The sequence below is a fragment of the Urocitellus parryii genome, chromosome 10 (genome assembly GCF_045843805.1).
Source record: "Urocitellus parryii isolate mUroPar1 chromosome 10, mUroPar1.hap1, whole genome shotgun sequence".
Lineage (NCBI taxonomy): Eukaryota > Metazoa > Chordata > Mammalia > Rodentia > Sciuridae > Urocitellus > Urocitellus parryii.
The window spans coordinates 56,592,727-56,615,261 of record NC_135540.1 but is presented as its reverse complement, the minus strand read 5'-3'; the positions used below and the strand labels follow the sequence as shown (position 1 = coordinate 56,615,261).

Below are 22,535 nucleotides of genomic sequence, written 5' to 3'. Positions count from 1 at the left end.
AGGAAAGAAATTTTTTTCCTTTTTAATCACCACTGGACAATGATTCAAGAGAAGCTCACAGTGATGACACAAAAATTTGCTTATTTTATTAAGGAGAAAATACCTAATGGAGGAAAAAAGGGACATTCACTCACAAATGCCTTACTGTCTCATTAATACAATGTAACTAGAATCATTAGTGATTGATTTATAGTTGAATTTTCAAAGTAGATGAAACAATGCTGCCATCTAGTGAGAATGCTCATTTCCAGAAACTACTGGGATCTTGGGTAAACAACTGTATTATAATATTTGTTTTAAGAGAATTAACTTTTAAAACATGGCATTACAAATTCCCCAAAGAACTGAAGGGATGAATACACAGATAACTCAAATCAGCTCCTTTGATGGGAAGCAGCAGCCTGGGGAAAAAACACTGCACTAGCTCCAGAAGATCTGTCCATTCCTAGTTCTACCCTTACGTTATCACAGGAGGTTGGCAAGTCACTTTGAGAGAAAGGAGGGAAAGCAACAAGCATTTGTTAAGCCTCTTACGTGTCTGACATCATTACTAGGCACTTCAACACATTTTAGTTTTTATGGCATGTTCTCATTTTACAGGTGAGGAAACTGAAGCTCAAAGAATTAAGTAATTTGTACATGGCTACACAGCTAATGAATGGAAGGTTTGATTCAAGTTACTCTTTAATGTCAAAGCCTGTGTCCTATTATACCACGCTAATTCCAAAAAAGGCTTCAAGCTTTATTTGTAGATGCATAAAAGACCATTAGGTTATTCTAGGCTTCCCTGGGTACTACTTTGATTCTAGCTATCTTTGGTTATAATTATTTACTATCAATGCCTATCAGCCACTTTTAAACTCTTTGATATTAATGAGACATACCTTTGGACCTCTCAGAGACTTGAGGATTTTAAGGATGTCCATCACACTACCAAGAATCCTGAGAGCTAAGACAGGTTGCAGTAGCAGAGCCTTTCTGTCTTACAAGGCCCAAAACAGTCCCCAGTTTACGAGGGAGAAGGACACAAATCACGAGTCCTTTAGACTATTAATTGGTTCTTGTGCTAAACCAACAAAAGATTCTCTGGCCAATTAAGTTTGAATTTCTACGGTCAAATAATTTCAAGACATTCTAGATGAAATAAAGGTAAACAAGACTTGATAGTGTGTTTGTTGGTGGTGTGCTACGTATCAAGAATTGAAGGTTGGAATCTGAAATGTTTCTCAAATAGATTTGGTCACACAACCCTGTCTTCAAGAAACATTGCACTGACTGGTGTAGGGGATGTTCATCTAAAGAAGATGTGCAATAATGTGTTTGGTCAAAGCTAAACCAGAACAGAGGGGGATCTTCTCTGAGCTTAAGAGCTTCGGGAACTCCTGAGACTCTCCAAGCCAGGAAGGCTTGGAGGAGCTGTGTGGGCACAGACACCTCCAGGACTCACTTCCTCTGCATTTAGGTCTCTGAGGGGAACTCCCACTGTCTCCAGGCAAAGAAGGAAGAGCCGGCCCTTTAAAAACCCTAGAATAAAAACCTGCTCTGTGGCAAAAGATGCAGTGTTTCCAATAAAGCTGGGCTGAAAAGCACTCCCTAGAGTTTTGTTATAGAATTAATAAAATACTAGGTGAGGTCAGCAGGGCAAAAGGAGGGAAGGGTTGAATACTTGACTAAACCACATTTTTTTTTTTACTAAATATACAACTCAAAAACAAAGTTATGGTCCAGATTACTATGTATACTGATAATAGTTTTAAATACTGCTTTTGACTAAAGGTACTTAAAGGTGAATGTCATCTAATATGTCATTTTGAACAAATTCTAGTTTAAAACATTATTAGAGAAATACGATATTTTCATCAGGATTTAATGATAGGAAGAAAAGCATTGTGCTCAAGAACTCATTCTAAATGCAATACTGTACTAAATGCAATACAGCAACCTTTTTTTTGGTCACTGTAATGATTTTTATGACCTGAAGTATCATGGAAGAAAACAAATAAGACCTAATGAATTAGGACACTTGTTTCTGTAATTTCATTACTTGAGGGTATAAGAAATCATGAACAGGTAAAAATTGTGTATTTCTTAATATGAAATAACATTAATTTCAAGTATACTACTATAATTTGTCAAGTTATCATAGGTTTAAAAATTATAGGGGTAAATATAAAAATGAAAGCAGAATTTCATTAGAACTGAGTCATTTTGACTAATATTCATGAATGTTTTTCAAATTTTTGCCATGCTGACATGATTTTTAATGCAAGGTCACACACACACATTCTGTCACAGAATATAACTTCCTCCATAAATAATTTAAACTATGTTTCTGTGCATTATTATTGATAAAATCATTAATGTCTTTAAACTTGTAGTATCTGTTCATGAGAATCAGAATATTTTATCACTCCTTCAGGCTCGGAGAAAATTATCAATGAGACAGGGGTCTAAACACAGGAGACATATTTATTTTTTTCTAGTTGGGTCCCTCATATTGCCTGGAAAATGTAAAATTCATTAAAAGTAAGATTTGGTGTAGAACTAGCTATTGTGAGCTTGAGTTTTATTAAAGGCTCCACAGGAAAGGTGTTCTGAGTGAGCCCTGTGGGAATACTTCATTGTTTTATGTCTTCCTCAAATCCGCTTTCAGGGCACCATTTTGCCCATGGTGAAACCCTCATGTGGCAAAAAAAGGGAGCAGAAGACACAGTACCTGCAGCTCTCAACAACTGTGATTAAACAATAAGAATGTAAGAATCAACCACTAGGAAGTGAAGAAAAATTTATTTTAGCTTTGAAAAGCAAAGGTAAAAAGTCCAATGTGAATATGTACAACATTTTTGTAAATCTAAAAACATATTGTGAATGTTCTCCATTTATTTGACAGAGAATAAATCAAAGTTTTAAGAAATTCTCCACAAACATGTTTTTCAAGCAGAATGAGAAATTTAATTCCTAGACTACACAAGCAATTATTTAAATAAAAGGAAAATCACCAATTACTTTCCTTTATGTTTACCACTGGTGACTGGGAGGAGGTGGTGATATATATGCAAGGAAAGTGCATTGAGGTGTGCACCCACACACCATAATCTATGTATTCATGTTTTCCTAAGGAAAAAAAAATCTAATTATGAAAAAATCTCCTACATATAATTCTACAAATTAGTGAAACATTATGGACTAGGATAGCACCTTGGTGCTGTCAGGAAGAACTGGACTTACTTGCACGCATAGCTGTCTACTGCTTCAACATACATACATACTCCACCATGGAGGCAGTACCCATCATGTGACTCAGGACATCCTGGGTAACTATTTCTGACCAGATGGTGGCCATCTTCCCAGAGGGTAGGGGGTGGTGTATAGTCTGGAAGAATCATAGACATCACTTTTATTTTCTGTGATAAAGGTTTTTAAAGTATTAATATCAGGAATTAGTTTCTGTGAACAATTTGTGATACCATGTCTCTCAGTAATGGTAGAACTATCAGGAGCAACAAGAGTTTCTCCTTACCAAGCAGACTTTATGCCATTCACTATGAAATTAACTCTTATTTCTTTAGATATTCTGAGGTATATTGGAGGCAAATAAGAAAATGGCCATCCTAAATCCCCATATGGATTACATCACTGATCTCATATAAGAGCAAGTCTGTCATTCAAAAACACATAATAACCAGAAACACAAACTGATTGTGTGAAATGATAGCTAGCTTTAAGGTGTCATGGAACAGCTGGTGTCTTTGTCTTTAAACTATCCCACCAATAAACAGTCCATTGCCCACCAAATCCTGGGAGTCTCAAAATTTTCTCCCATACAATATTTTCTATTAAACTATTAATAGAAACTATTAAACTTTTAGGGGAACCCTCAGAGAGAAGACTGTGGCAACTTTAGTAGGAAGGAAATGTTACTATAGCAGAGGAATGCCAAAATGGTAAGATCTCTTTTTGAATGATTCACTACTCTTTAACCCATTAAATCCCAAGTTTTCAATTCTGCAAATATTTCAATAAAATTGATATAGATGCATTAAAAGAGGTGGTAAATTATAATATAGAGCTTATATACATTATAAGTATTATAATATTATGAGTATATTCTTATTATTTTAACATAATTATATATTATGTACTATATTCAAGTTTTTGTAGGTGTTTCACATCTGGGATGATGGGACAAAATGGATTAAAAGAAAAACATCAGGATGTGTAGCTGACTATATAAAGAAAAGGTTTTCAATATCTTTAAGAAGAACAAATTATCTGAGAAAAATAACATGCTAAAAAACAGAGCCCAGGCAAGTGCAGAAATTTCTTTTCTGAGGATGTTTTTTGTTTGCAGAGCTGAGAGGCAAGCAGCTGGCAGTGGGAAGAAGGACCCATCCTTCCAGGTTCTAGGTGAAATCAGCTCCCCATTTAGGGTGCTGAGGGTTAAGAAGATACTGCTGTTATGGGGAAAAGTTCAGGAAGCAAAAGTCAACTGTAATGAATGTTTAAAAAGAAAGTGAAGAGAGTTGGAATGCTAATTTTAGATCAAGAAATAACGACTTTTTATAGTAGCATTTTAAAATCCTACCAAGTGATTATTTTCCCTATTCTCCATCCTTGCGCCACTTCACTGAAGTGCTGCCAGTGGCTCTGTCACTACAGCTGTGCTGTCCAACATGGCAGCCACTGCAAATCAGGATTATTGAGCTCCTGAAATACATCTGGCCTACACCAAAATGTGCTCTAAGTATAAAATACATACCAGATTTGGAAGACTTCTTACCAAAATTGAAAAGAATGTAAAATATCTCATTTTATACTGATTTCATATTAAAATGTTACTATTTGGATATATTAGAATAAATAAAATACATTATTTAAAATCCAGGCATACTTAAAACCTGCTTTGCCCTGTAAAGTTTTTCCAGGAGCCCCAGGAATCAACATTACAAATCAGGAGATTAGTCACATAGTTAAAGGGAACCACCTGGGTACTCACCTATATTGAACTGCAAGTAATAAAAAAGGATTTATTCCAGATGCTATTAAATTAAGAAGGCCTGGACCATTTCAAGTTTTCAAGCCCAGTATCAACACAAAGAATAAAGCCAGCTCTCCAGCCTGGTCAAACTGAATGATTCCTAGAATCTCTAATGCAAATATACTGGGGTACAGAATTTCCCTGAACCAAGTCTTTCCCCTTCCATCTAGACCATCCACCAACAACCTACCAGGGCAAGACAGTCCAGGTTCAGACAGGCGGCCAGCACACATGCAGGTATAGCCTCCCTCTGTATTTGTACAGTTGGCATTCTCTCCACAGCTATGAATCCCCAGGTGGCACTCATCAATATCTGTCAGAAAAATGGGAATGGGGAAGAGTGGAGTGCAGAGGAAGGAAAGAGTGTTATGCAACTGGAAAGTCCAACATTTTAGAAGGTGGTTATATTCAACTTCATGTTTTCAGAGCCCTACACATTTTTATGGGTTCCATTATGAATGCTGGAGAAAGAGATGAACTGAATCCTTGGCTGCATACCCATTCAGGTGCTCTAGGCTCCTGACAGAGGGTTTCTTTCTTCTGCTTGGAAAGAAAGGAGACTTTGCCAAATTGGAATTTGGTAAACTACTTCCAGGCAAACATTTAGAAGTTAAGATCCCAAAATTCATACTTAACTTTTGTAAACAGACATCCAGCCATTGACATAAATATTATATCAAATTTAACATGTTTGCTTTTTTAACATAAACATGAACCATATAAATAAAGCATCCTTTCTTTCCCAACTATCTCCCCCCACCCTCCACACACACTTTTCTTTCTCAACTGCCACCACCCTAATATTCAGGTAATTTCTGGCTACAACAGTCTCACTATATTTCTGCATTCCATGTCTTCTGCAGGGCACTCCTAAACACCAATGCCAGATAATTCTTCCTAGACCAGGATGATGATAACCCATCACTGCACCTCTTCACTGAAATGCTGCCAGTGGCTCTCTATTCCTACTACTGTGCTGTCTAATATGAAAGCCATTGCAACACAGAAGCATTGAGCTCCTGAAATGCACCTCGTCCACACAGATCTGCTGTAAGCATAAAGCACATACCAGATTTGGAAGACACAATACTAAAATAAAACATAAAAATCCAATAATTTTATGTTGATTACATATTAAAACATTAATATTTTAAATGAATTAGAATAAATAAATGGTTAAAATGAATTCCAACCCTCCCTTTTTGTTTTTTTCATGCGACTACTACAAAATTTAGTATAAAATTTGGCCCAGAGAAAACACAAATGACTGGTCCTTGGGTTCTAATCTTGCACAAATGTAACCCAATCCATCTGTTAGGGACTGAATAGTGTCTCCCCACAAATTCACATGTTAAAGCCTTGACTCCCAATGTATTGTATGTGAAAATAGGGTGTATAAATATTGAGGTAATTAAGGTTAAATGACATCAGAAGGGTGAGGCCCTAATCCAATAGAACTGGTATCCTTAAAAGAAGGGGAAGAAACACCAGAGTTGTTTCTCCTTCTGCACACCACAGAGGAAAAGCTGTGTGAGAATGTGGCAAGAAGGTGGACATCTTTAAGAGGGAAAGATCCTTCACCAGAACCAACCAGCCAGCTTGTTCATCTGGGAATTTTAGCCTCCAAAACTGAGAAAACAAATTTCTGTTGTATAAGCTATAGTCTATGATACTTTAATACTTTGTTATGGCAACACCACCCTACGACCCAACCCCAAATAATATGATTTTTTTTGTGACTAGAATACTTCCTACCTTCACATTTTTGTCTGATTAATATTTACTAATTCCCCACAGTCCCTTTAAAATGACATTCTTCCATGAAAGAGTTCCCAATACCTCAAACATATTTCTTCCAGTTTTAAACTTCCACTATGATTTTTATATCTCTTATAATGTACATCTTTCTTAACCACTTATCACAGCTGAGCTTCTTGTAGATCATATTCTCCTTGCAAGAAGACTGGCTCCCTCATCCTGGCATTCCTCACAGTTACTAATACTGTATCTTTGCACCTAATATGAACCAATACAATATCTATCACATTATGTTACTGTTCTGAATGGTTCAAATTGACTCTTTTTTCCTAACTGGCCTCATGTTGTAATGTCAATGAACTATCAACTTGAGACAAAGAGTGAGCTTTTCTGAAAAGCAAAAACAAAAATGTATCCTTCGCCATGAAACACAACTATTTCCAGTAGTAAGAACAACACTTTCATATAGCACTTATGTGTCAGGCATGGCTGAAAGCAATATATTCACCTATCTACATACAGGCAGAGAGACAGAAGACAAGGTCCAAGAGAGAACAGGAGCAAGCACAAGTTTCCATGGAGTCTGAGGACTCCATGCCAATCAGGCAGGTCAGACCATGACATCCATAGCACATCTTAGATGTGTGTTAGTAACAGAGAATCAAGAGTTTAAACATTTGAGAAAGGATACCTTCTTTTCAAAGGAAATTAAATATGAAGTCTGTTTGTGTAAATTATCTATGAGCCTTCTTAATTAGAATCATGACATTTTCCTGACTGACAGCCAAATATGTGCTTAAAAGAGCATTTTCAAATGTCTGTGGACTCCACAGAACTAATCTGATAAAGGTTTGGTTTAAACCATCCAGATCCAGAAAACGAATAGTTATGATTGATACTTCTTTTTTAACTTAACACGTGGAAGAAAGCACTATCGTTTGAATTTCTTATCAGGGCATCTGGCATGAAAATATTTTTTATGTTTTCAGAAAAAGAAAACACTGGAAGAAAAATTTTAAAGCCCTATGAAACCTCAGATAACCACTGCAGTAGGAACGGGTGCCTTCAAGCAGGTTTCCACTTGTACAAGATACTATGCCACTGATACCTGGAAAGGTGGAAGAAGTGAATTCCCAACCCAACAGGCCTCACCCAGACCTTGGCAGAGGATGGTGATTATGAAAGAGGTTTCAATCATTCTTACTTCTATCTAAATGTCAGTGGCTATGAGTCTCCTGCCTATTACACATCAAGAAACCCAAAGATCCCTTTCAGGGAACCACACCTCCTTTTCTCTGAAGTAACTTCCAACAGCCCCAAATCAAATTTGTAGTTCACCACATCCCAGATGCCAAATTCAATGACAAAGAAATGTCCAACTCTCCCATGACGGCTCAAGGCATGGAGCGCTGAGAGACACTGATGTCACTCAAATCCCAGAGAAAGAACAAAAACCAGAGAGGTAAATAGCCTCCAGTGTCAGAGGCTTGACACTGACTAGTGTAGCTGTAATACAAAAGTGACTATCAAGGAATGAAATATGTCAGAACAGTTCATGTGACTGCTTCTAGTCTTGACATGTGTATCACCCCAATTACAACCTGTCTTTTCTTGGCCCACCACACCCACGATGTTTTGTGATTTTCCAAGGCTTTCTTCCACCCTCCTGCGCCAACCACTCTCTTACCAAGACAGTGAATTCCATCTCCTTGGTAACCTTGGGAGCATCCACAGACATAACTGCCTTCTGTATTGATGCACTTGGAGGAGACAGGAGGACAAACTGTGCTACCCACCTCACATTCATCTAGATCTGTGGGCAAAATTGTGCATAGATAAATATTCAGGCTTGGTATAAATAGCAACAGTAGGAAAAAATAAACAAACTTGTATTTTATCATACGGCTGTTAACATACTATTTGCAAATATCATGCAAATCTGAACTTGTGAATTAATTTCTCCAGAGTTCTTACCCATGCAAACAGTTAAATATGTGTAAGTAAACCAATTCATACCATAGTTTCAGATCATAAGGACTGATATTTTTTTCAGTAATCACTAACTTATCATTTTGATGCCATTGATATAAAATATTAACCTATCCATGACAATCTATTTATTTGATTAAAACTTTGGCTAAACTTCTGTGGGAGAAAAAAGTTCTGGGGCTGGGGTTGTGGCTCAGTGGTTGAGCGCTCGCCTAGCACATGTGAAGCCCTGGGTTTGATCCTCAGTACCACATAAAAATAAATAAATAAAAAATAAGTGTTGGCGAGGATGTGGGGAAAAAGGTACACTCATACATTGCTGGTGGGAATGCAAATTGGTGCAGCCAATATGGAAAGCAGTATGGAGATTCCTTGGAAAACTGGGAATGGAATCACCATTTGACCCAGCTATCCCTCTCCTTGGTCTAGAACCAAAGGATTTAAAAACAGCATAATACAGGGACACAGCCACATCAATGTTGATAGCAGCACAATTCACAATAGCTAAACCGTGGAACCATCCTAGATGCTCTTCAGTAGATGAATGGATTAAAAAAATGTGGCATATTACTCAGCATTAAAAGAGAATAAAATCATGGCATTTGCAGGTAAATGGATGGTGTTGAAGAATATAATGCTAAGTGAAGTTAGCCAATCCCAAAAAACCAAATGCCAAATGTTTTTTTTTTTTTTGATATAAAGTGAATAACTCATAGTTGGGTAGGGACAGGGAGCATGGGAGAAATAGATGAACACTAGATAGGGCAGAGGGGTGGGAGGGGAAGGGAGGGGGCAGGGGGTTAGCAAGGATGGTGAAATGTGATGGACATCATTATCCAAAGACACGAATTGGTGTGAACATATTTGATATACAACCAGAGATATGAAAAATTGTGCTCTATATGTGTAATAAGAATTGTAATGCATTCTGCTGTCATTTATTTTAAAATATTAATAAAAAGAGAAAATAAATAAATAAATAAAAATAAAGGTATTATGTTCAACTACAACTAAAAAATAAATATTAAAAAAATCACATAAAACGTTCTGTTTTCACTGGAATTTGTGAATTTGTAAATTTGACTTGAACTTAAATTCTTGCTTCTGAAGCTCATTATAGATTCTTCCTCTTAATGTCAACTGCATTTACTATATAATTTTAATATAAACTCATTATATGTTAACATTATATATAAGTATATTTATGTTTCATATTTTCTATGTATGTCATCCATATTTTTAGATTAACATCAAATTACTATTTAAATCTGTGATTACATAACTCCTTCTGAAGATTTTCAGTCATTAAGAGCAAAAAGAATGTTTCTAATTCACAAATTTTCAAGTATGTGTATTTAGCCTTTGCTCTTACCAGAACATAGGTTTCCATCCCAGGTAAATCCTTTCAAACACTGACAGGTGGCATTCTCTCCCTCTGAAACACACTGGGCATGGCTGCCACATCCCATGGGGGAACAGTCGTCTTCATCTGCAAACAGCAAGAAACCCAGGCAATTATTTCCAGATCTTAAAGGAGAAAATGGACTTTAACATCCTGGAATCTACAAAGCGTTCCAGCACTTTCTTCCACACGTTCTGGTACAGGCTAATCCCCAAATAGAAACATTCTTTTGACCTATAATCTATATCTACAGTAAAGTATCTATAAGCCATATGTTTCTGTTCACATACTCTCAACAAACTTTAGTCTTAAAGAATTATTTGGTATTCAAAGAGCCTTGTGGGAACTTGCTTATATTTTTTAAGAGAATCTGCAAGTTCAAACTATAAAATTGCTAGGAATAAATAGACTGAAATTTCAAAAGGTTTATTATTTATTTAAAAATTCCCAACCGTTATGAAATATAAAGGTATTCAATCTATTCTTCTCCCCAAAGATAGACAGACTAACATGTACCAAATAGATCTGTTCATCAACACAGTAAAGAGATTAAATCATAGAAAGATTTATTGTCAATTTACTAATATCATGTCTCACATATAATAGAATATGTATGTCACAAGGTGTGTTTATTATCAAGATTTATGCAGGGACTTGCAAACCTCCAGGCACTTCTACAAAGTTATGAACCATACAAGGAAATGGCTGTAAATGGATCATTTCATTTCATATTCTATTTAAGTACAAATGCCCCCAGGGGACAGTTACATGTTCAGCCATAAACATGAGCAAGTTTGTCTTCATTTTTTGCCTTTTTTGCTTTAACTGCTTATGTATATAATCATTCTCCAAATGCCACCACCACCCCCTTTTTTGGAGCTGGAGGATCTGACATGCCACAGTAAAATATAAACTATCATCTGTCTATTCACTGCTAAGTTTGCTCATCTGAGTACAGAAGAGATCAAAGAAGCCCCCCCCCCGCCCCTATTTCAAAAAGGTCAAATGATCTAGGCAGGATGGGAGTGCCATGTGTTTGCAGGTACAGGGCAATTTCATTTTCTTAGGTACTTGAGCTAGAAGAATTCTCTCATGGGAACACAAGTTTTCATGCTTGCTTAGTCATCTCTAGTCACTCATGATTCTTAGGATGGGTAAGTTCAGGTTAAATGAGTTAATCACTTGAATTAGCATATATTTGGAAGACTAGCTCCCAAATCAAGGCTGCTCAGAGCATAGAGTGGAGAGTATTCAATTATGCAAGACATTTTAAATCTCTTTCAGAATTATCCTTAAATTAGAATATGATTCAGGGTTTATTTGGTAACTTGCAAACCTCAAGTCAGCTTTGCATAATGAAAAACAATAATTAGAGAAATGCAAATCAAAACTACTCTAAGATTTCCACCCCCCCCAAAAGAAACTACTCTAAGATTTCATCTCACACTAGTCAGAATGGCAGTTATCAAGAATATAAACAACAATAAGTGTTGGAGAGGATGTTGGGGAAAAGGTACATTCATACATTGCTGGTGGGATGCAAATTGGTGCAACCACTTTGGAAAGCAGTATGGAGATTACTAAGAAAACCTGGAATGGAACCACCATTTGACCCAGGTATCCCACTCCTCAGTCTATACTCAAAGGACTTAAAATCAGCATACTACAGGGACACAGCCACATCAATGTTTATAGCAGGTCAATTCACAATAGCTAAACTATGGAAGCAACCTAGATGCCTTTCAATAGATGAATGGATGAAGAAACTGTGGTATATATACACAATGGAATATTACTCAGCATTAAAAGAGAATAAAATTATGGCATTTGTAGATAAATGGATGGAGCTGGAGAATATCATGCTAAGCGAAGTAAGCCAATCCCCAAAACCAAAGGCTGAATATTCTCTCTGATATGTGGACACTGATCCATAATGGGGTGGGGTGGGGATGGGAAAAATGGAGGAACTTTGGGCAAAGAGTAGGGTGGGGAGGGGTCACAGGGCAGAAAAGATAGTGGAATGTGATGAACATTATTACCCTAGGTACATGTATGACTGCACAGATGGTGCGACGCTACATTGTGTACAATCAGAGAAATGAAAAGTTCGGCTGCAATTGTGTACCATGAATCAAAATGCATTCTGCTGTAATATATAAATAATTAAAATAAATAAATAAAGAAAGAAAAGCAATGGATATGTAGTTGTAGAAGGGGGAAGCTAGAGCCAAAGTTCCTTCCATTAAAAATTAGTTCTGGACAGAATGCGTACATTCACCTTCTGCTTTAAAATACACGTGGCAATTTCTGCTAGGTCTATTTTTGTGTAAGGACCAGAATAAAAAGAGATATATTTTTAAAAAATCCTCTGAGAATTTAAAAATATTATACATATTTAAACAAAGATGAAAAAGAAGGAGGTTATCATAACAACCTGACAAAAAATTAGCTTTGTCAGGACTGAGGATGTAGTTCAGAGGTAGAGCACGTGCCTAGTGTGTGATTTCTAGCACCACCAAAAAACAAAAAACCTACCCTCATTACAGTAGAATAGAATCTGGGGCCTGTTAGTAAAAATAAAATTCACTTAAAAGTACCTAGTATGCCTCAGATATGAATGAATGTCAAAAGTAGAGTGATAAAAATGTTAACAGGCTAAGTAAGGCAGGAGTATTACAAGTTCAAGGCTAGCTTCTGCAACTTAGTGAGACCCTATCTCAAAATAAATAAAAAGGGTTGGGAATGTGGCTTAGAGGTAAAGTATCCCAGGATTCAATTCCCAGTACCATTAAAAAAATAAGAATACAGGCAAGGTCTCTGCTTTCTTACATAATAATTGAAGTATTAATATGACAAATGTGATCAAGAACTATACTGTATTCTAAGAGCTAAGAGGCAACCCCAGCTGTTCAGGCAGGAAGGCTTTCTAAGCAAGAGAATATTAATACTGAGACAATGCAGAGAGGACTTAGAGAGGTTAAAAAGAGCACTAAAGGCCCAGGAAACAACAAGGCTATTGTAACTGAAGAGGCCCTAGAAAGCTAAGGACAAAGGGCTGGTGACTGAGGGCACTGAACAGGGCTTGATGGGCCACACTAAGAATTTTAGATTTTGTTCTTGGATTCTAGGGCTAGAATACAAGGCCCTATACTTGGAGTTTTCCTTTTTTTCCCCCTAAAATAGAAAGATACTTTGTTGACTTAAAAACTCTCACTATAAAACATAAGTAAGACCTTTAGCCTAACCCAGATGGAACTAAATTTCACAGAGCAGGACAAAACAGAACACAATCCAAGTATGGAAAGATGAGGTCTTTTCTATCAAGATAATCAATTCCTCTGTTCTGCACTAGGCACTGTGTAATCTTTAGGTATAAAGCCAAACACAGACTATTATATATGTGTACACAGATCTTTTGTCACTTGGTCACTTCCCTATTCCCACCTTATGCCTAATCTACTATCTGTCATTTGTTTTCTTTGAGTCCTTCAAACATAAGTCTTTCAAATTATGCTCTATAAACTTCTAGGGATCCCTAGTGACTTTAAAAGGATATATGTCCTTCTAATATTAATTGATATGGTTTTATTCTATTATATTGCTTATCTCTTCATCAGACGTGACCTTGCACACTAGGACTATATTTAGCTCATGTTGGTATCTCTAGCACTTGGCATAGTGTATGCACAATAAGTTGTTAAATAAATAATTTTCCTAATGTGACCAAGTGTTCTAGGAATTCTTACTTTAGCATAAATTAATTATTTGGTCATAATTTAAAAAACCTTGGGTTAAGTCACTAATTAATATTACTTAGTCTCAGTTTTTGTATCTTTGAAATGATGAATTATAGTAAGAACCAAAATAGAGAACATATTTAAAGTACACAGCAAATGACAATGCTCTATACAAATTTTAGTTATTATTATTACTAAAAATATGTACCTCTTAATATTTTATCAAAAATCACATTGATAAGGTATGGGGCATGAAGTCCTCAGAGCTCTTTATATCTTCTAAGTAGTCTGAAGACCACAAAAGTCAGGGAAATCCTTTCTTAAATATCCTAATGTGGAGTTTTCAAATTTTTTCTTTTAAGGCATAGACAGTTTGTTAAAACAAACTGCTATTCAGTAATATAAACAAATAAAATGTTTCAAAGTCAAGGTGAACTACACTGATTGAAAGAGACAGTAACCTAAAGAGAAGAAAGGGTGGGGCTTGAGAAGCTCTAGGGCTCAGTATGAAAACCACTGGCCTCATGAATAAATACCGAACACAAATACTCAGGTTCCCTAAAGTTGTTACACACAAAACATATTATTTGACTTTTTTTTAAAAAGAGATAGAGAGAGAGAAGAAAGAGAGAGAGAATTTTTTGATATTTATTTTTCAGTTTTTGGTGGACACAACATCTTTATTTTATCTTATGTGGTGCTGAGGATCGAACCCAGCGCCCTGAGCATGCCAGGCGAGCGAGTTACCATTTGAGCCACATCCCCAGCCCATTATTTGACATTTTGATGATAAATGTGCAACACAGAAATAATTCTAACATTTTTTTTGTTTGTTTATGGGCTTTCCTCAGGAACTGAAGCAACCGACTTACATTTGCTTATCAATTGCTCTAACTTGATGCTAGTGGAAGAACACCTAGATGATCAAACACCAACAATACTATGTATGGATGGGGATATTTAACTCTATTCTGTTTTAATTTTGGCCTTTGTTTCCAAGTTATATTTCCTCAAAAAACATTCAGCGCAAAGACTTTCAAAATGTACAGTTCATGTCCAGACTAATGCAGATCTGGACAGGCCATTCAGAAGAGGATTTGAATCCAAAGTTTGGATTCATTAGCTTTGTATAGATTTAACTAATGTTAAGCGACAGAGATAAGTTGGAGTTTCTCATTGGTAGAATGGAAAATTGTCAGAACAAAGCTGTAGAGAATCCATTATTCGTACCTGACACCATTATTTCAGCCACTAGTGTATGCTGAGATTCTGTAATGTTATCTTCCGATGCTCTAGTCCTAGAGAAGGCATCCAATGGTATTACCTGATTACCTAGATCAGCTTCACCACCTGTTGAAGGCCAAAAGATACAACTGATTTAGCTCTTTGAAGGAATATTTAATTTATATTCATGGCTATTCCTTGGTTCCAAGTTCAGACTTGCTCTTTGAGGAAAGAGGATTCAGAAGAAAATGTCCAGGTTTGGTGGCTTAGAAAACCTCACCCACTATCCTACCTTCCCATTTTCCTTCAGTACCCTTGGTGGTTTGGTGGGGGCAGGGAGCCAGTAGAAAAGAAAGACAGGACTCATTGGCAAAAAACAATGAGTAAAATACCAGAATTCTTATGAAAATAATCAGTGCATAACCAAAGACCACCAAAACTAAAGGTAAATTGGAGAGATGATCTCCCTGACTCAACTTCCATAGTCGCCCCTTTTTCCTTTAGCCTGCTTTCATTTTTATATCAGCCTGGTTTTAAAATGTGAAAGGGCATAAAGAAGGGCATACTGAATTCAGTCATGGGATCCACACACCCACCCCCTCCCCAAAGTGGCAGAAATGGATTCCTTAAGATAGCAGTTCTCTACAGTGCATTCCACAGGCCCCCGGGGTCCCACTGCATGGAATCCATAAGGTCAAATCTGGTTTTAAAATAATACTAGGATATAATTTGCCTCTTCTCACTGTGTTCATACTGGTGCTGATATGGCAAAAGCAATGGTGGGCAAAACTGTTGGTTACACAACCTGAATTAAGGTAATGACATCAAATTCCATCGGAAGTTGCACTAACATGCACTTTAAAATTCCTACTACTCAGGAGTCAGATGCAGGAGGATTGCAAGTTTGAAGCCAACATGGGAAACTCAGTGAGATCCTATGTAAAGATGTAGCTCAGTGGCAAAGCATCACTGGGTACAATACTGACTCCACACACACACACAAAAAAAAGTTTCACAAGAAGCTCAGGATGAAGCAATAAGAATTGTTAATTTTTAAAACTCTTGACCATTTTTTGCTCTTGAAAGTATGCTCATTTAATTGTTATAAAAGATTACTATACTAGTAGATAAGAGATTTATTGTTATAATTTTGATAAAGTTGTAAAAATTTTATTTTAATTCTTAATCACAAATATTAAAAAACAGAATTCATACAAACAAAAAACTCTTTTGAGATTCTCAAAATTTTTTAAGTGTGTAAGATTATAGGTGTGTGCCACCTATAATCCTGAGACTAAGAGGCATAAAACTGTTGTTTTAAGGCAACAAAATAAGAGAAAATTCTAAAAATCCAAAATATTCAGCTCCAATCCATGTATAGATAAATTCATTTATTGTCACTATGTCACTAAGTTATGTTTATATTGTACCTAACAGATACATATGAATTCTCTAAGAAATTTTAATACAATTTAAATTATCTTTGGTATATTTTTGGTAGAAAGGTATCAAGAAATGACTCCAATATTCCTCGATTGTTTGGGCATTACTGAAGGGAGCCAAGTGAATTACATACCATACTTGGTTTTACTCTTCCTTTTTCTTTCTCAAAATCATATTTAGTTTGTAAAAAAGGTGGTCAGGGCTGGGGATGTGGCTCAAGTGCCTGGCATGCGCATGGTACTGGGTTCCATCTTTAGCACCACATAAAAATAAAATAAAGATGTGTCCACTGAAAACTAAAAAATAAATATTTAAAAATTCTCTCTCTCTCTGTCTTAAAAAAAAAGGTAAAAAAACGAGGGAGAGAAATGAATTACAGTAGATGGAGTAGAGAGAGAAGATGGGAAGGGAGGGGAGGGGGGATAGTAGAGGATAGGAAAGGTAGCAGAATACAACAGTCACTAGTATGGCAATATGTAAAAACGTGGATGTGTAACCGATGTGATTCTGAAATCTGTATACGGGGTAAAAATGGGAGTTCATAACCCACTTGAATCAAATGTATGAAATATGTCAAGAGCTTTGTAATGTTTTGAACAACCAATAATAAAAAAAAAGAAAAGAAAAGAAAAAAAATTTTTTAAAAAGGTAATCACTGGACATTTTGGCACACACCTATAATCTTAGCAACTCAAGAGGCTGAGGCCAGAGAATCACCGGTTTGAGGCCAGCCTTGGGAACTTAGTGAGACCCTGTCTCAAAATAGTTTTTAAAAATGAAAAGGTCTCCGGGTTGGGGTGTAGCTCAGTGGAAGAGTGCTTGCCTAGCATATGTGAGGCACTAGGTTCGATCCTCAGCACCACATAAAAATAAATAAATAAAATAAAGGTACTGTGTCCACCTACAACTAAAAATTAAAAAAAAAAAATGAAAAGGTCTGGGGATATAGCTCAGTGGTTTAATTCCAAATGCCACCAAAAGATATATAACAAAACAAACAAACAAACAAAAAATAGTAGGTACCAAGCCTTTTCAGGCTAGACTTCCCATGCTTATTTAATATTCTGTTATATTTTATAAAGGATTTTGTGGTTTCCTATGATCTGTCATATGATAGGGAGACTGCATATTACTCCTCTAAAATTGAGGACATAAAACTTCTAAACAAAATGTCTCAACATTTTTGTGAGATGATAAAAATGCTGTAAGGCAGGCCCCAAATGGCTGTAGTTAGACTCCCACCCCTAGGCTTCAGGTGTTTTCTGTGTGTAGTCAAGGTCATCACCACTCTAATTCAAAGTATGTACTCAAGTACACAAACATTTGTTTGTGAGCACTGTCGGAGGTAACCTGTAGGCAGTCTACCTTCTTCTTTTTTTGGCCTGCATTTAAAAAAGGCCTGAGGAAATGGCTTGGGGGCAAAATGGAACTGACTAGGGGCTGAAGCTGGAGCTGGGAGCTAGGGGTTGGGGGTTATTGCCATCCCTGAATAAAGTATGTCTAGATCCCAACTGTGTCTTGCATCTTCTTCCATCTGCTGGATCCCGAATGTGTTTCTCAGGATCTGAACTTCTGTACAACAAATGCTGACTTTTATTTCCAAGCCTGTGTCCACTCCACAATAAATAGGAAAGTAAGGTGGGGAGAGCAGTTGGAGCTTAAATTTCACAGTGGAAATATTTTTAAATTGAATTTAGTTGTAATAAGGAACCCAAAACTCAACAGGAGTGGTGGGACCCAAACACACTCTTAGCACTCCTAAAAATGGGAGTTTTAATAATATAAAATATTAAGAATCAGCAAAAGCTGCAGAGGGATGGATATACAGCTATACTCCTAGGCCCAGGTAAGAAAATTTAACTATATAATCTACTATATTACCTGCCAATATCTGATGACCCTTCAGAGCCAGACATGTTTTCCCATCTGGGGCTTTCCTAAAACCTTCATGACATGAGCACTGAGCAGTTCCAAACCTCTCTTGACAAATATGTTCACAGCCCCCATTCTGATGTAAGCAGGGATCTGCACCTAGTGGAGAAGAGGTAAATTCATAGATGAGTTTGTAAAGGATGCTACTGATAGAAATCACAGTCCACAGCTTTTGGGGAGAGCAGCTGAGTGTATCAATAGTGAGTGAATGTCAAGAGTTGTTTCAGAAGAGTTCCCAAAAGGAGCCACTGATTCTAAGGTAAGCTCAGAATGCGATGACCTTGTGAGTATGTATTGAGTACAGCTAGTAATTTTATTCAAAAAGCTCTTTAGTCAGATGTGATTCTTATTTCCTGACTCATAATCTAGTCACACTGACAAAAGACAAATAAGAAAGAAGAGCTACAGTAAGAAGCTAGATGCTTCCTCCATTTGTTTATTCCTCTCCAACATTCACTTACTGGCATGTCAGGGGGTGGGGAAAAGCCCAAGTGTAGGTGGAAGCTTCCACTGCAAGCACCTAAAATGCCTATCCTTGGTGCCTTTTGCCTGAGGGTCTTTGAAATTTGAAGTAAAAGTTACTGGAGAAAAGATGAGGTTGGTGAGATAAAGCACGGATTACCGACACTACCAAATTAGGGATAAAGCTTAAATCACCAAACTTCAAACTTAATTAATTAATTAAAATGAAGTCAAAATCTTAGAAAATCTTAATATTTATGCAGATTAGTGAAAAATGCAAAACCCTCTCCTTCCCCACTGTTGGCTATCAATTAGAATAGTTGCAGATTCCAGCCAAGGAAAGACTGCATAACATCTCCAGTGTACCTGGTTTTGCCAATGGATGAACCACAACCAGTGAGGAGGGCTTCAGCATGCTGCCTCGGAGACGTACCCTGTTTTTGCCAGTCCTCTTGTTCACCCTTATTATCGATTGCATAGCCCAATCTGAGAACCACACGTGATCCTCAAACACAGCTACAGCAAATGGATGACCTGGAAGCAATTCAAATTTATTAAATATGCCTTCATGATCTTTTTCAGTGAATATTACAAGACAAATCTTGAAATCTACATGATTCTTACACTAATCAGTTCTTAACTGCAATTGCTCAGCAAGGAGAACCCCCATGATGAGGGAACCACATTTTAGAATGGGAGCCTCGTGGTTGAGGTCCTAGAAAAATCCAGAAATGATTGTCTTAACAGAACCTAGAAGAAAGAGATCAAAGCAGGAATATTTGATGCTGAACACACCTAACACTCTTTACAAACTAAAGCTATTTTGCTGCTCTTTGCCTCAGGTTCCTTGTCTTTTGAATGGCTGTAATAAGCAGTAGGGCAAAATCACAGGTTGCTGGAAGAATTTTTTCAACTTTGAGGTAACTGAGTGTTTCTTCAAATTCTGTTTCTACCAACATATCTCCCTGAGTTAGGCCCCCACCTCCTTTCCTCTCTCTCCTCTTACCTAATTCTAGACAGTGACTGTGCTCCTGGTGTCATCCTTCCCATCTTCTATAGGGTCTTATTTCATCAGCAATTACCTCTATCTCCTACACAGTCACTCTCCTCACTCCACTAGCTTCTTTCCCTCAGTCTACTTGTATCCTCTCTTCTGTCTTAATTTCCTCACCTCCCTGAACCCTCTATCTTTTGTCTCTTTCCTAAAGAAGGTTTTTTTTTTTTTGAAAGAGTCATGTATTATCTGATGCCTCCATTTTCATGGCACCTAGTTATTGACCATTTTGTGGGCTTCCTTGACCCCTCCTCAAGCAAACTCACCTCCCATACCATTAAAACTGCTTTCACAAGGGATCCAAGTACAAGAAAAGCATTGGAACATTTTCACAAACTATCTTCAGCAGTTAAACATTAAAACTAAGGAAACCCAAATTTGGAAGCTTGAATCATGTCTATTCACACTTCCCAGGCCAATCGTTTTGCAAATGAGCAAGAGATTCTCTGGATTAGAATAAATGTCTCCCTCTATTGGCAGCACACTCAAATGACTTGTCCTGGCAACAGTGAGTCCACTTATCACTGTTGCCCAAGATGATAAGATTCACTTCAGTCTCTAGCCCTTTGTCCCAAATTATCAGAAATACAAACAGCAAGGGAATTTTGTTTCATAGCTATAGTTTTTTGTTTTTGTTTTTGTTTTGTTTTGTACCAGGGATCAAACCCAGAGCACTTGGGGTCTTGCTAAGATGCTGAAGCTGGCTTTGTACTTTCAATATTCCTGCCTCAGCCTCCCAAACTGCTGGGATTATAGGCATGTGCTACCAGGCTGGGTGCTATAGTTCTTTTTATCATGGCAAAACCACCTTACACAAAATTTACCATTTTAACCATTTCTAAACATACAGTTCAGTTGTATTAAGTATATTAACAAATTGCTGTGGAAACAATCTCCATGACTTTTTCATCTTGTAAAGGTGGAACCTTATACTGATTAAACAACTCTCCATTTCTTTCTCCCTTCTAACCCCTGGTAAACACTTTTCTACTTTCTTTTTTTTTAATATTTATTTTTTAGGTGCAGATGGACACAACACAATGCTTTTATTTTTATGTGGTGCTGAGGATTGAACCCGGGTCCCGCCCGTACTAGGGGAGCGCTCTACCGCTGAGTCACAATCCCAGCCCTACTTTTCCACTTTCTGTCTGTATGAATTCAACTACTCTAGATACCTCAAATAAGTGGAACTGTATACAGTATTTCTCTTTGGGGGACTGGTTTATTTCACTTAGCATGATGTCCTCAAGGTATGTCCATCCATGTTGATGCACACATTAGAAATAGCTATAGTGTTTCTACAAATAAGCCATGCTAGACATAATCCTTACTTTTTATCAAAGAGCCATAATTAATTGATTTTTTAAAATTAAAAATGAATTCATTCAATCTTTATGTTAAAAATCCTGAATTGGCTGTTGTAAAACCACCAAATAAATACTAGTAGATGGCTTTATAATGATGGGGACAGTTATTTAGATAATTTAATATAAAATTATTTGATAATAGTCTTCAATAGAAAGTCTCACAATATTTAAAAAAATATTTATTTTTTAGTTATAGGTGGACACAATATCTTTATTTTTATGTGGTGCTGAGGATCGAACCCAGTTTTTTACATTCTAATTAGGAAATTTCAAGTCCCTTTTTACTCTTTATGTCAAAGTAATGATTGTATATTTATTTGGGAAATATTTTAAAAATATTTATGTCTCCTCAACCAGATTCCATGACTTCACAGAAATCCTATTTTTTATTAAGCCCTGTATCTCCACCTTCTATGACAATTGAATAAAAACCTGTTAAGTACATGGGTGGGTAGAGCTAAAACTGTACACAAGTTTATCATTTATTATAAGGTATGTGTTTCATTAAAAAAAAACCTTAGAAATACCTAAAAAGTTTAAATCATACTTATCTTACCCTATTTCACATATAACAGAAATCTAAAACATGATTGCCTTTAAAACTAAAGAAAACAGGCAAAATAAATGTTTTATACAGATTTTTAGTTTGTTAATTTCCTAAATGATAGAGACCTTGCTTTTTTTTTTTAAATCTCTCCAACCAGTTTTCTAAATCTCCAAAACATCTTCAATACTTTCCTGGCTCTCATCTTCTATATCCTGACTGTTATTATATCCTCTCAGTTTTTTTTATCCACAATAATTTTTAATTCTCCATTCCACTTTTAAATGACAATGTTTTATACTCAGACTTTCATTAATTGTTGCCTGGAAAACTGATGTAGCCTCCTGTTTGTTTTTTTCCCCCTGTCTAAATTCCAGTCCAATCCCTTACACTGTTATATAAGTGGTCATCCAGAGATGCCAATCTTGTCTACATCTCCTGCTCAAGAACATTCAAAGCCTTCCTAGTAAATTCAGAATTAAGTTCAGTCACCATGTCCCAGCATTTATAACATACAAAGGCCAATTTTTGCCTTTTGTCACCATCTATTTACTACATGGGCCCAGTTCAAAAACTGTCTTTGCA

The 22,535-nt window shown here is 36.5% G+C and overlaps 1 protein-coding gene across 1 annotated transcript in view; it reads right to left on the bottom strand.

The window, feature by feature from the left end:
* Egf (epidermal growth factor) overlaps positions 1-22,535 on the bottom strand; it is an 88,738-nt gene that overhangs the window by 12,738 nt on the left and 53,465 nt on the right. Inside the window, exons 14-20 of the mRNA XM_026410633.2 lie at positions 19,352-19,519; positions 18,473-18,622; positions 15,155-15,274; positions 10,158-10,274; positions 8,484-8,609; positions 5,229-5,351; positions 3,229-3,373 (exon numbers count right to left, since the gene is read on the bottom strand). Of these exons, the coding sequence (XP_026266418.2) occupies positions 3,229-3,373; positions 5,229-5,351; positions 8,484-8,609; positions 10,158-10,274; positions 15,155-15,274; positions 18,473-18,622; positions 19,352-19,519 (949 nt within the window). The remainder of the gene's footprint in view (positions 1-3,228; positions 3,374-5,228; positions 5,352-8,483; positions 8,610-10,157; positions 10,275-15,154; positions 15,275-18,472; positions 18,623-19,351; positions 19,520-22,535) is intronic.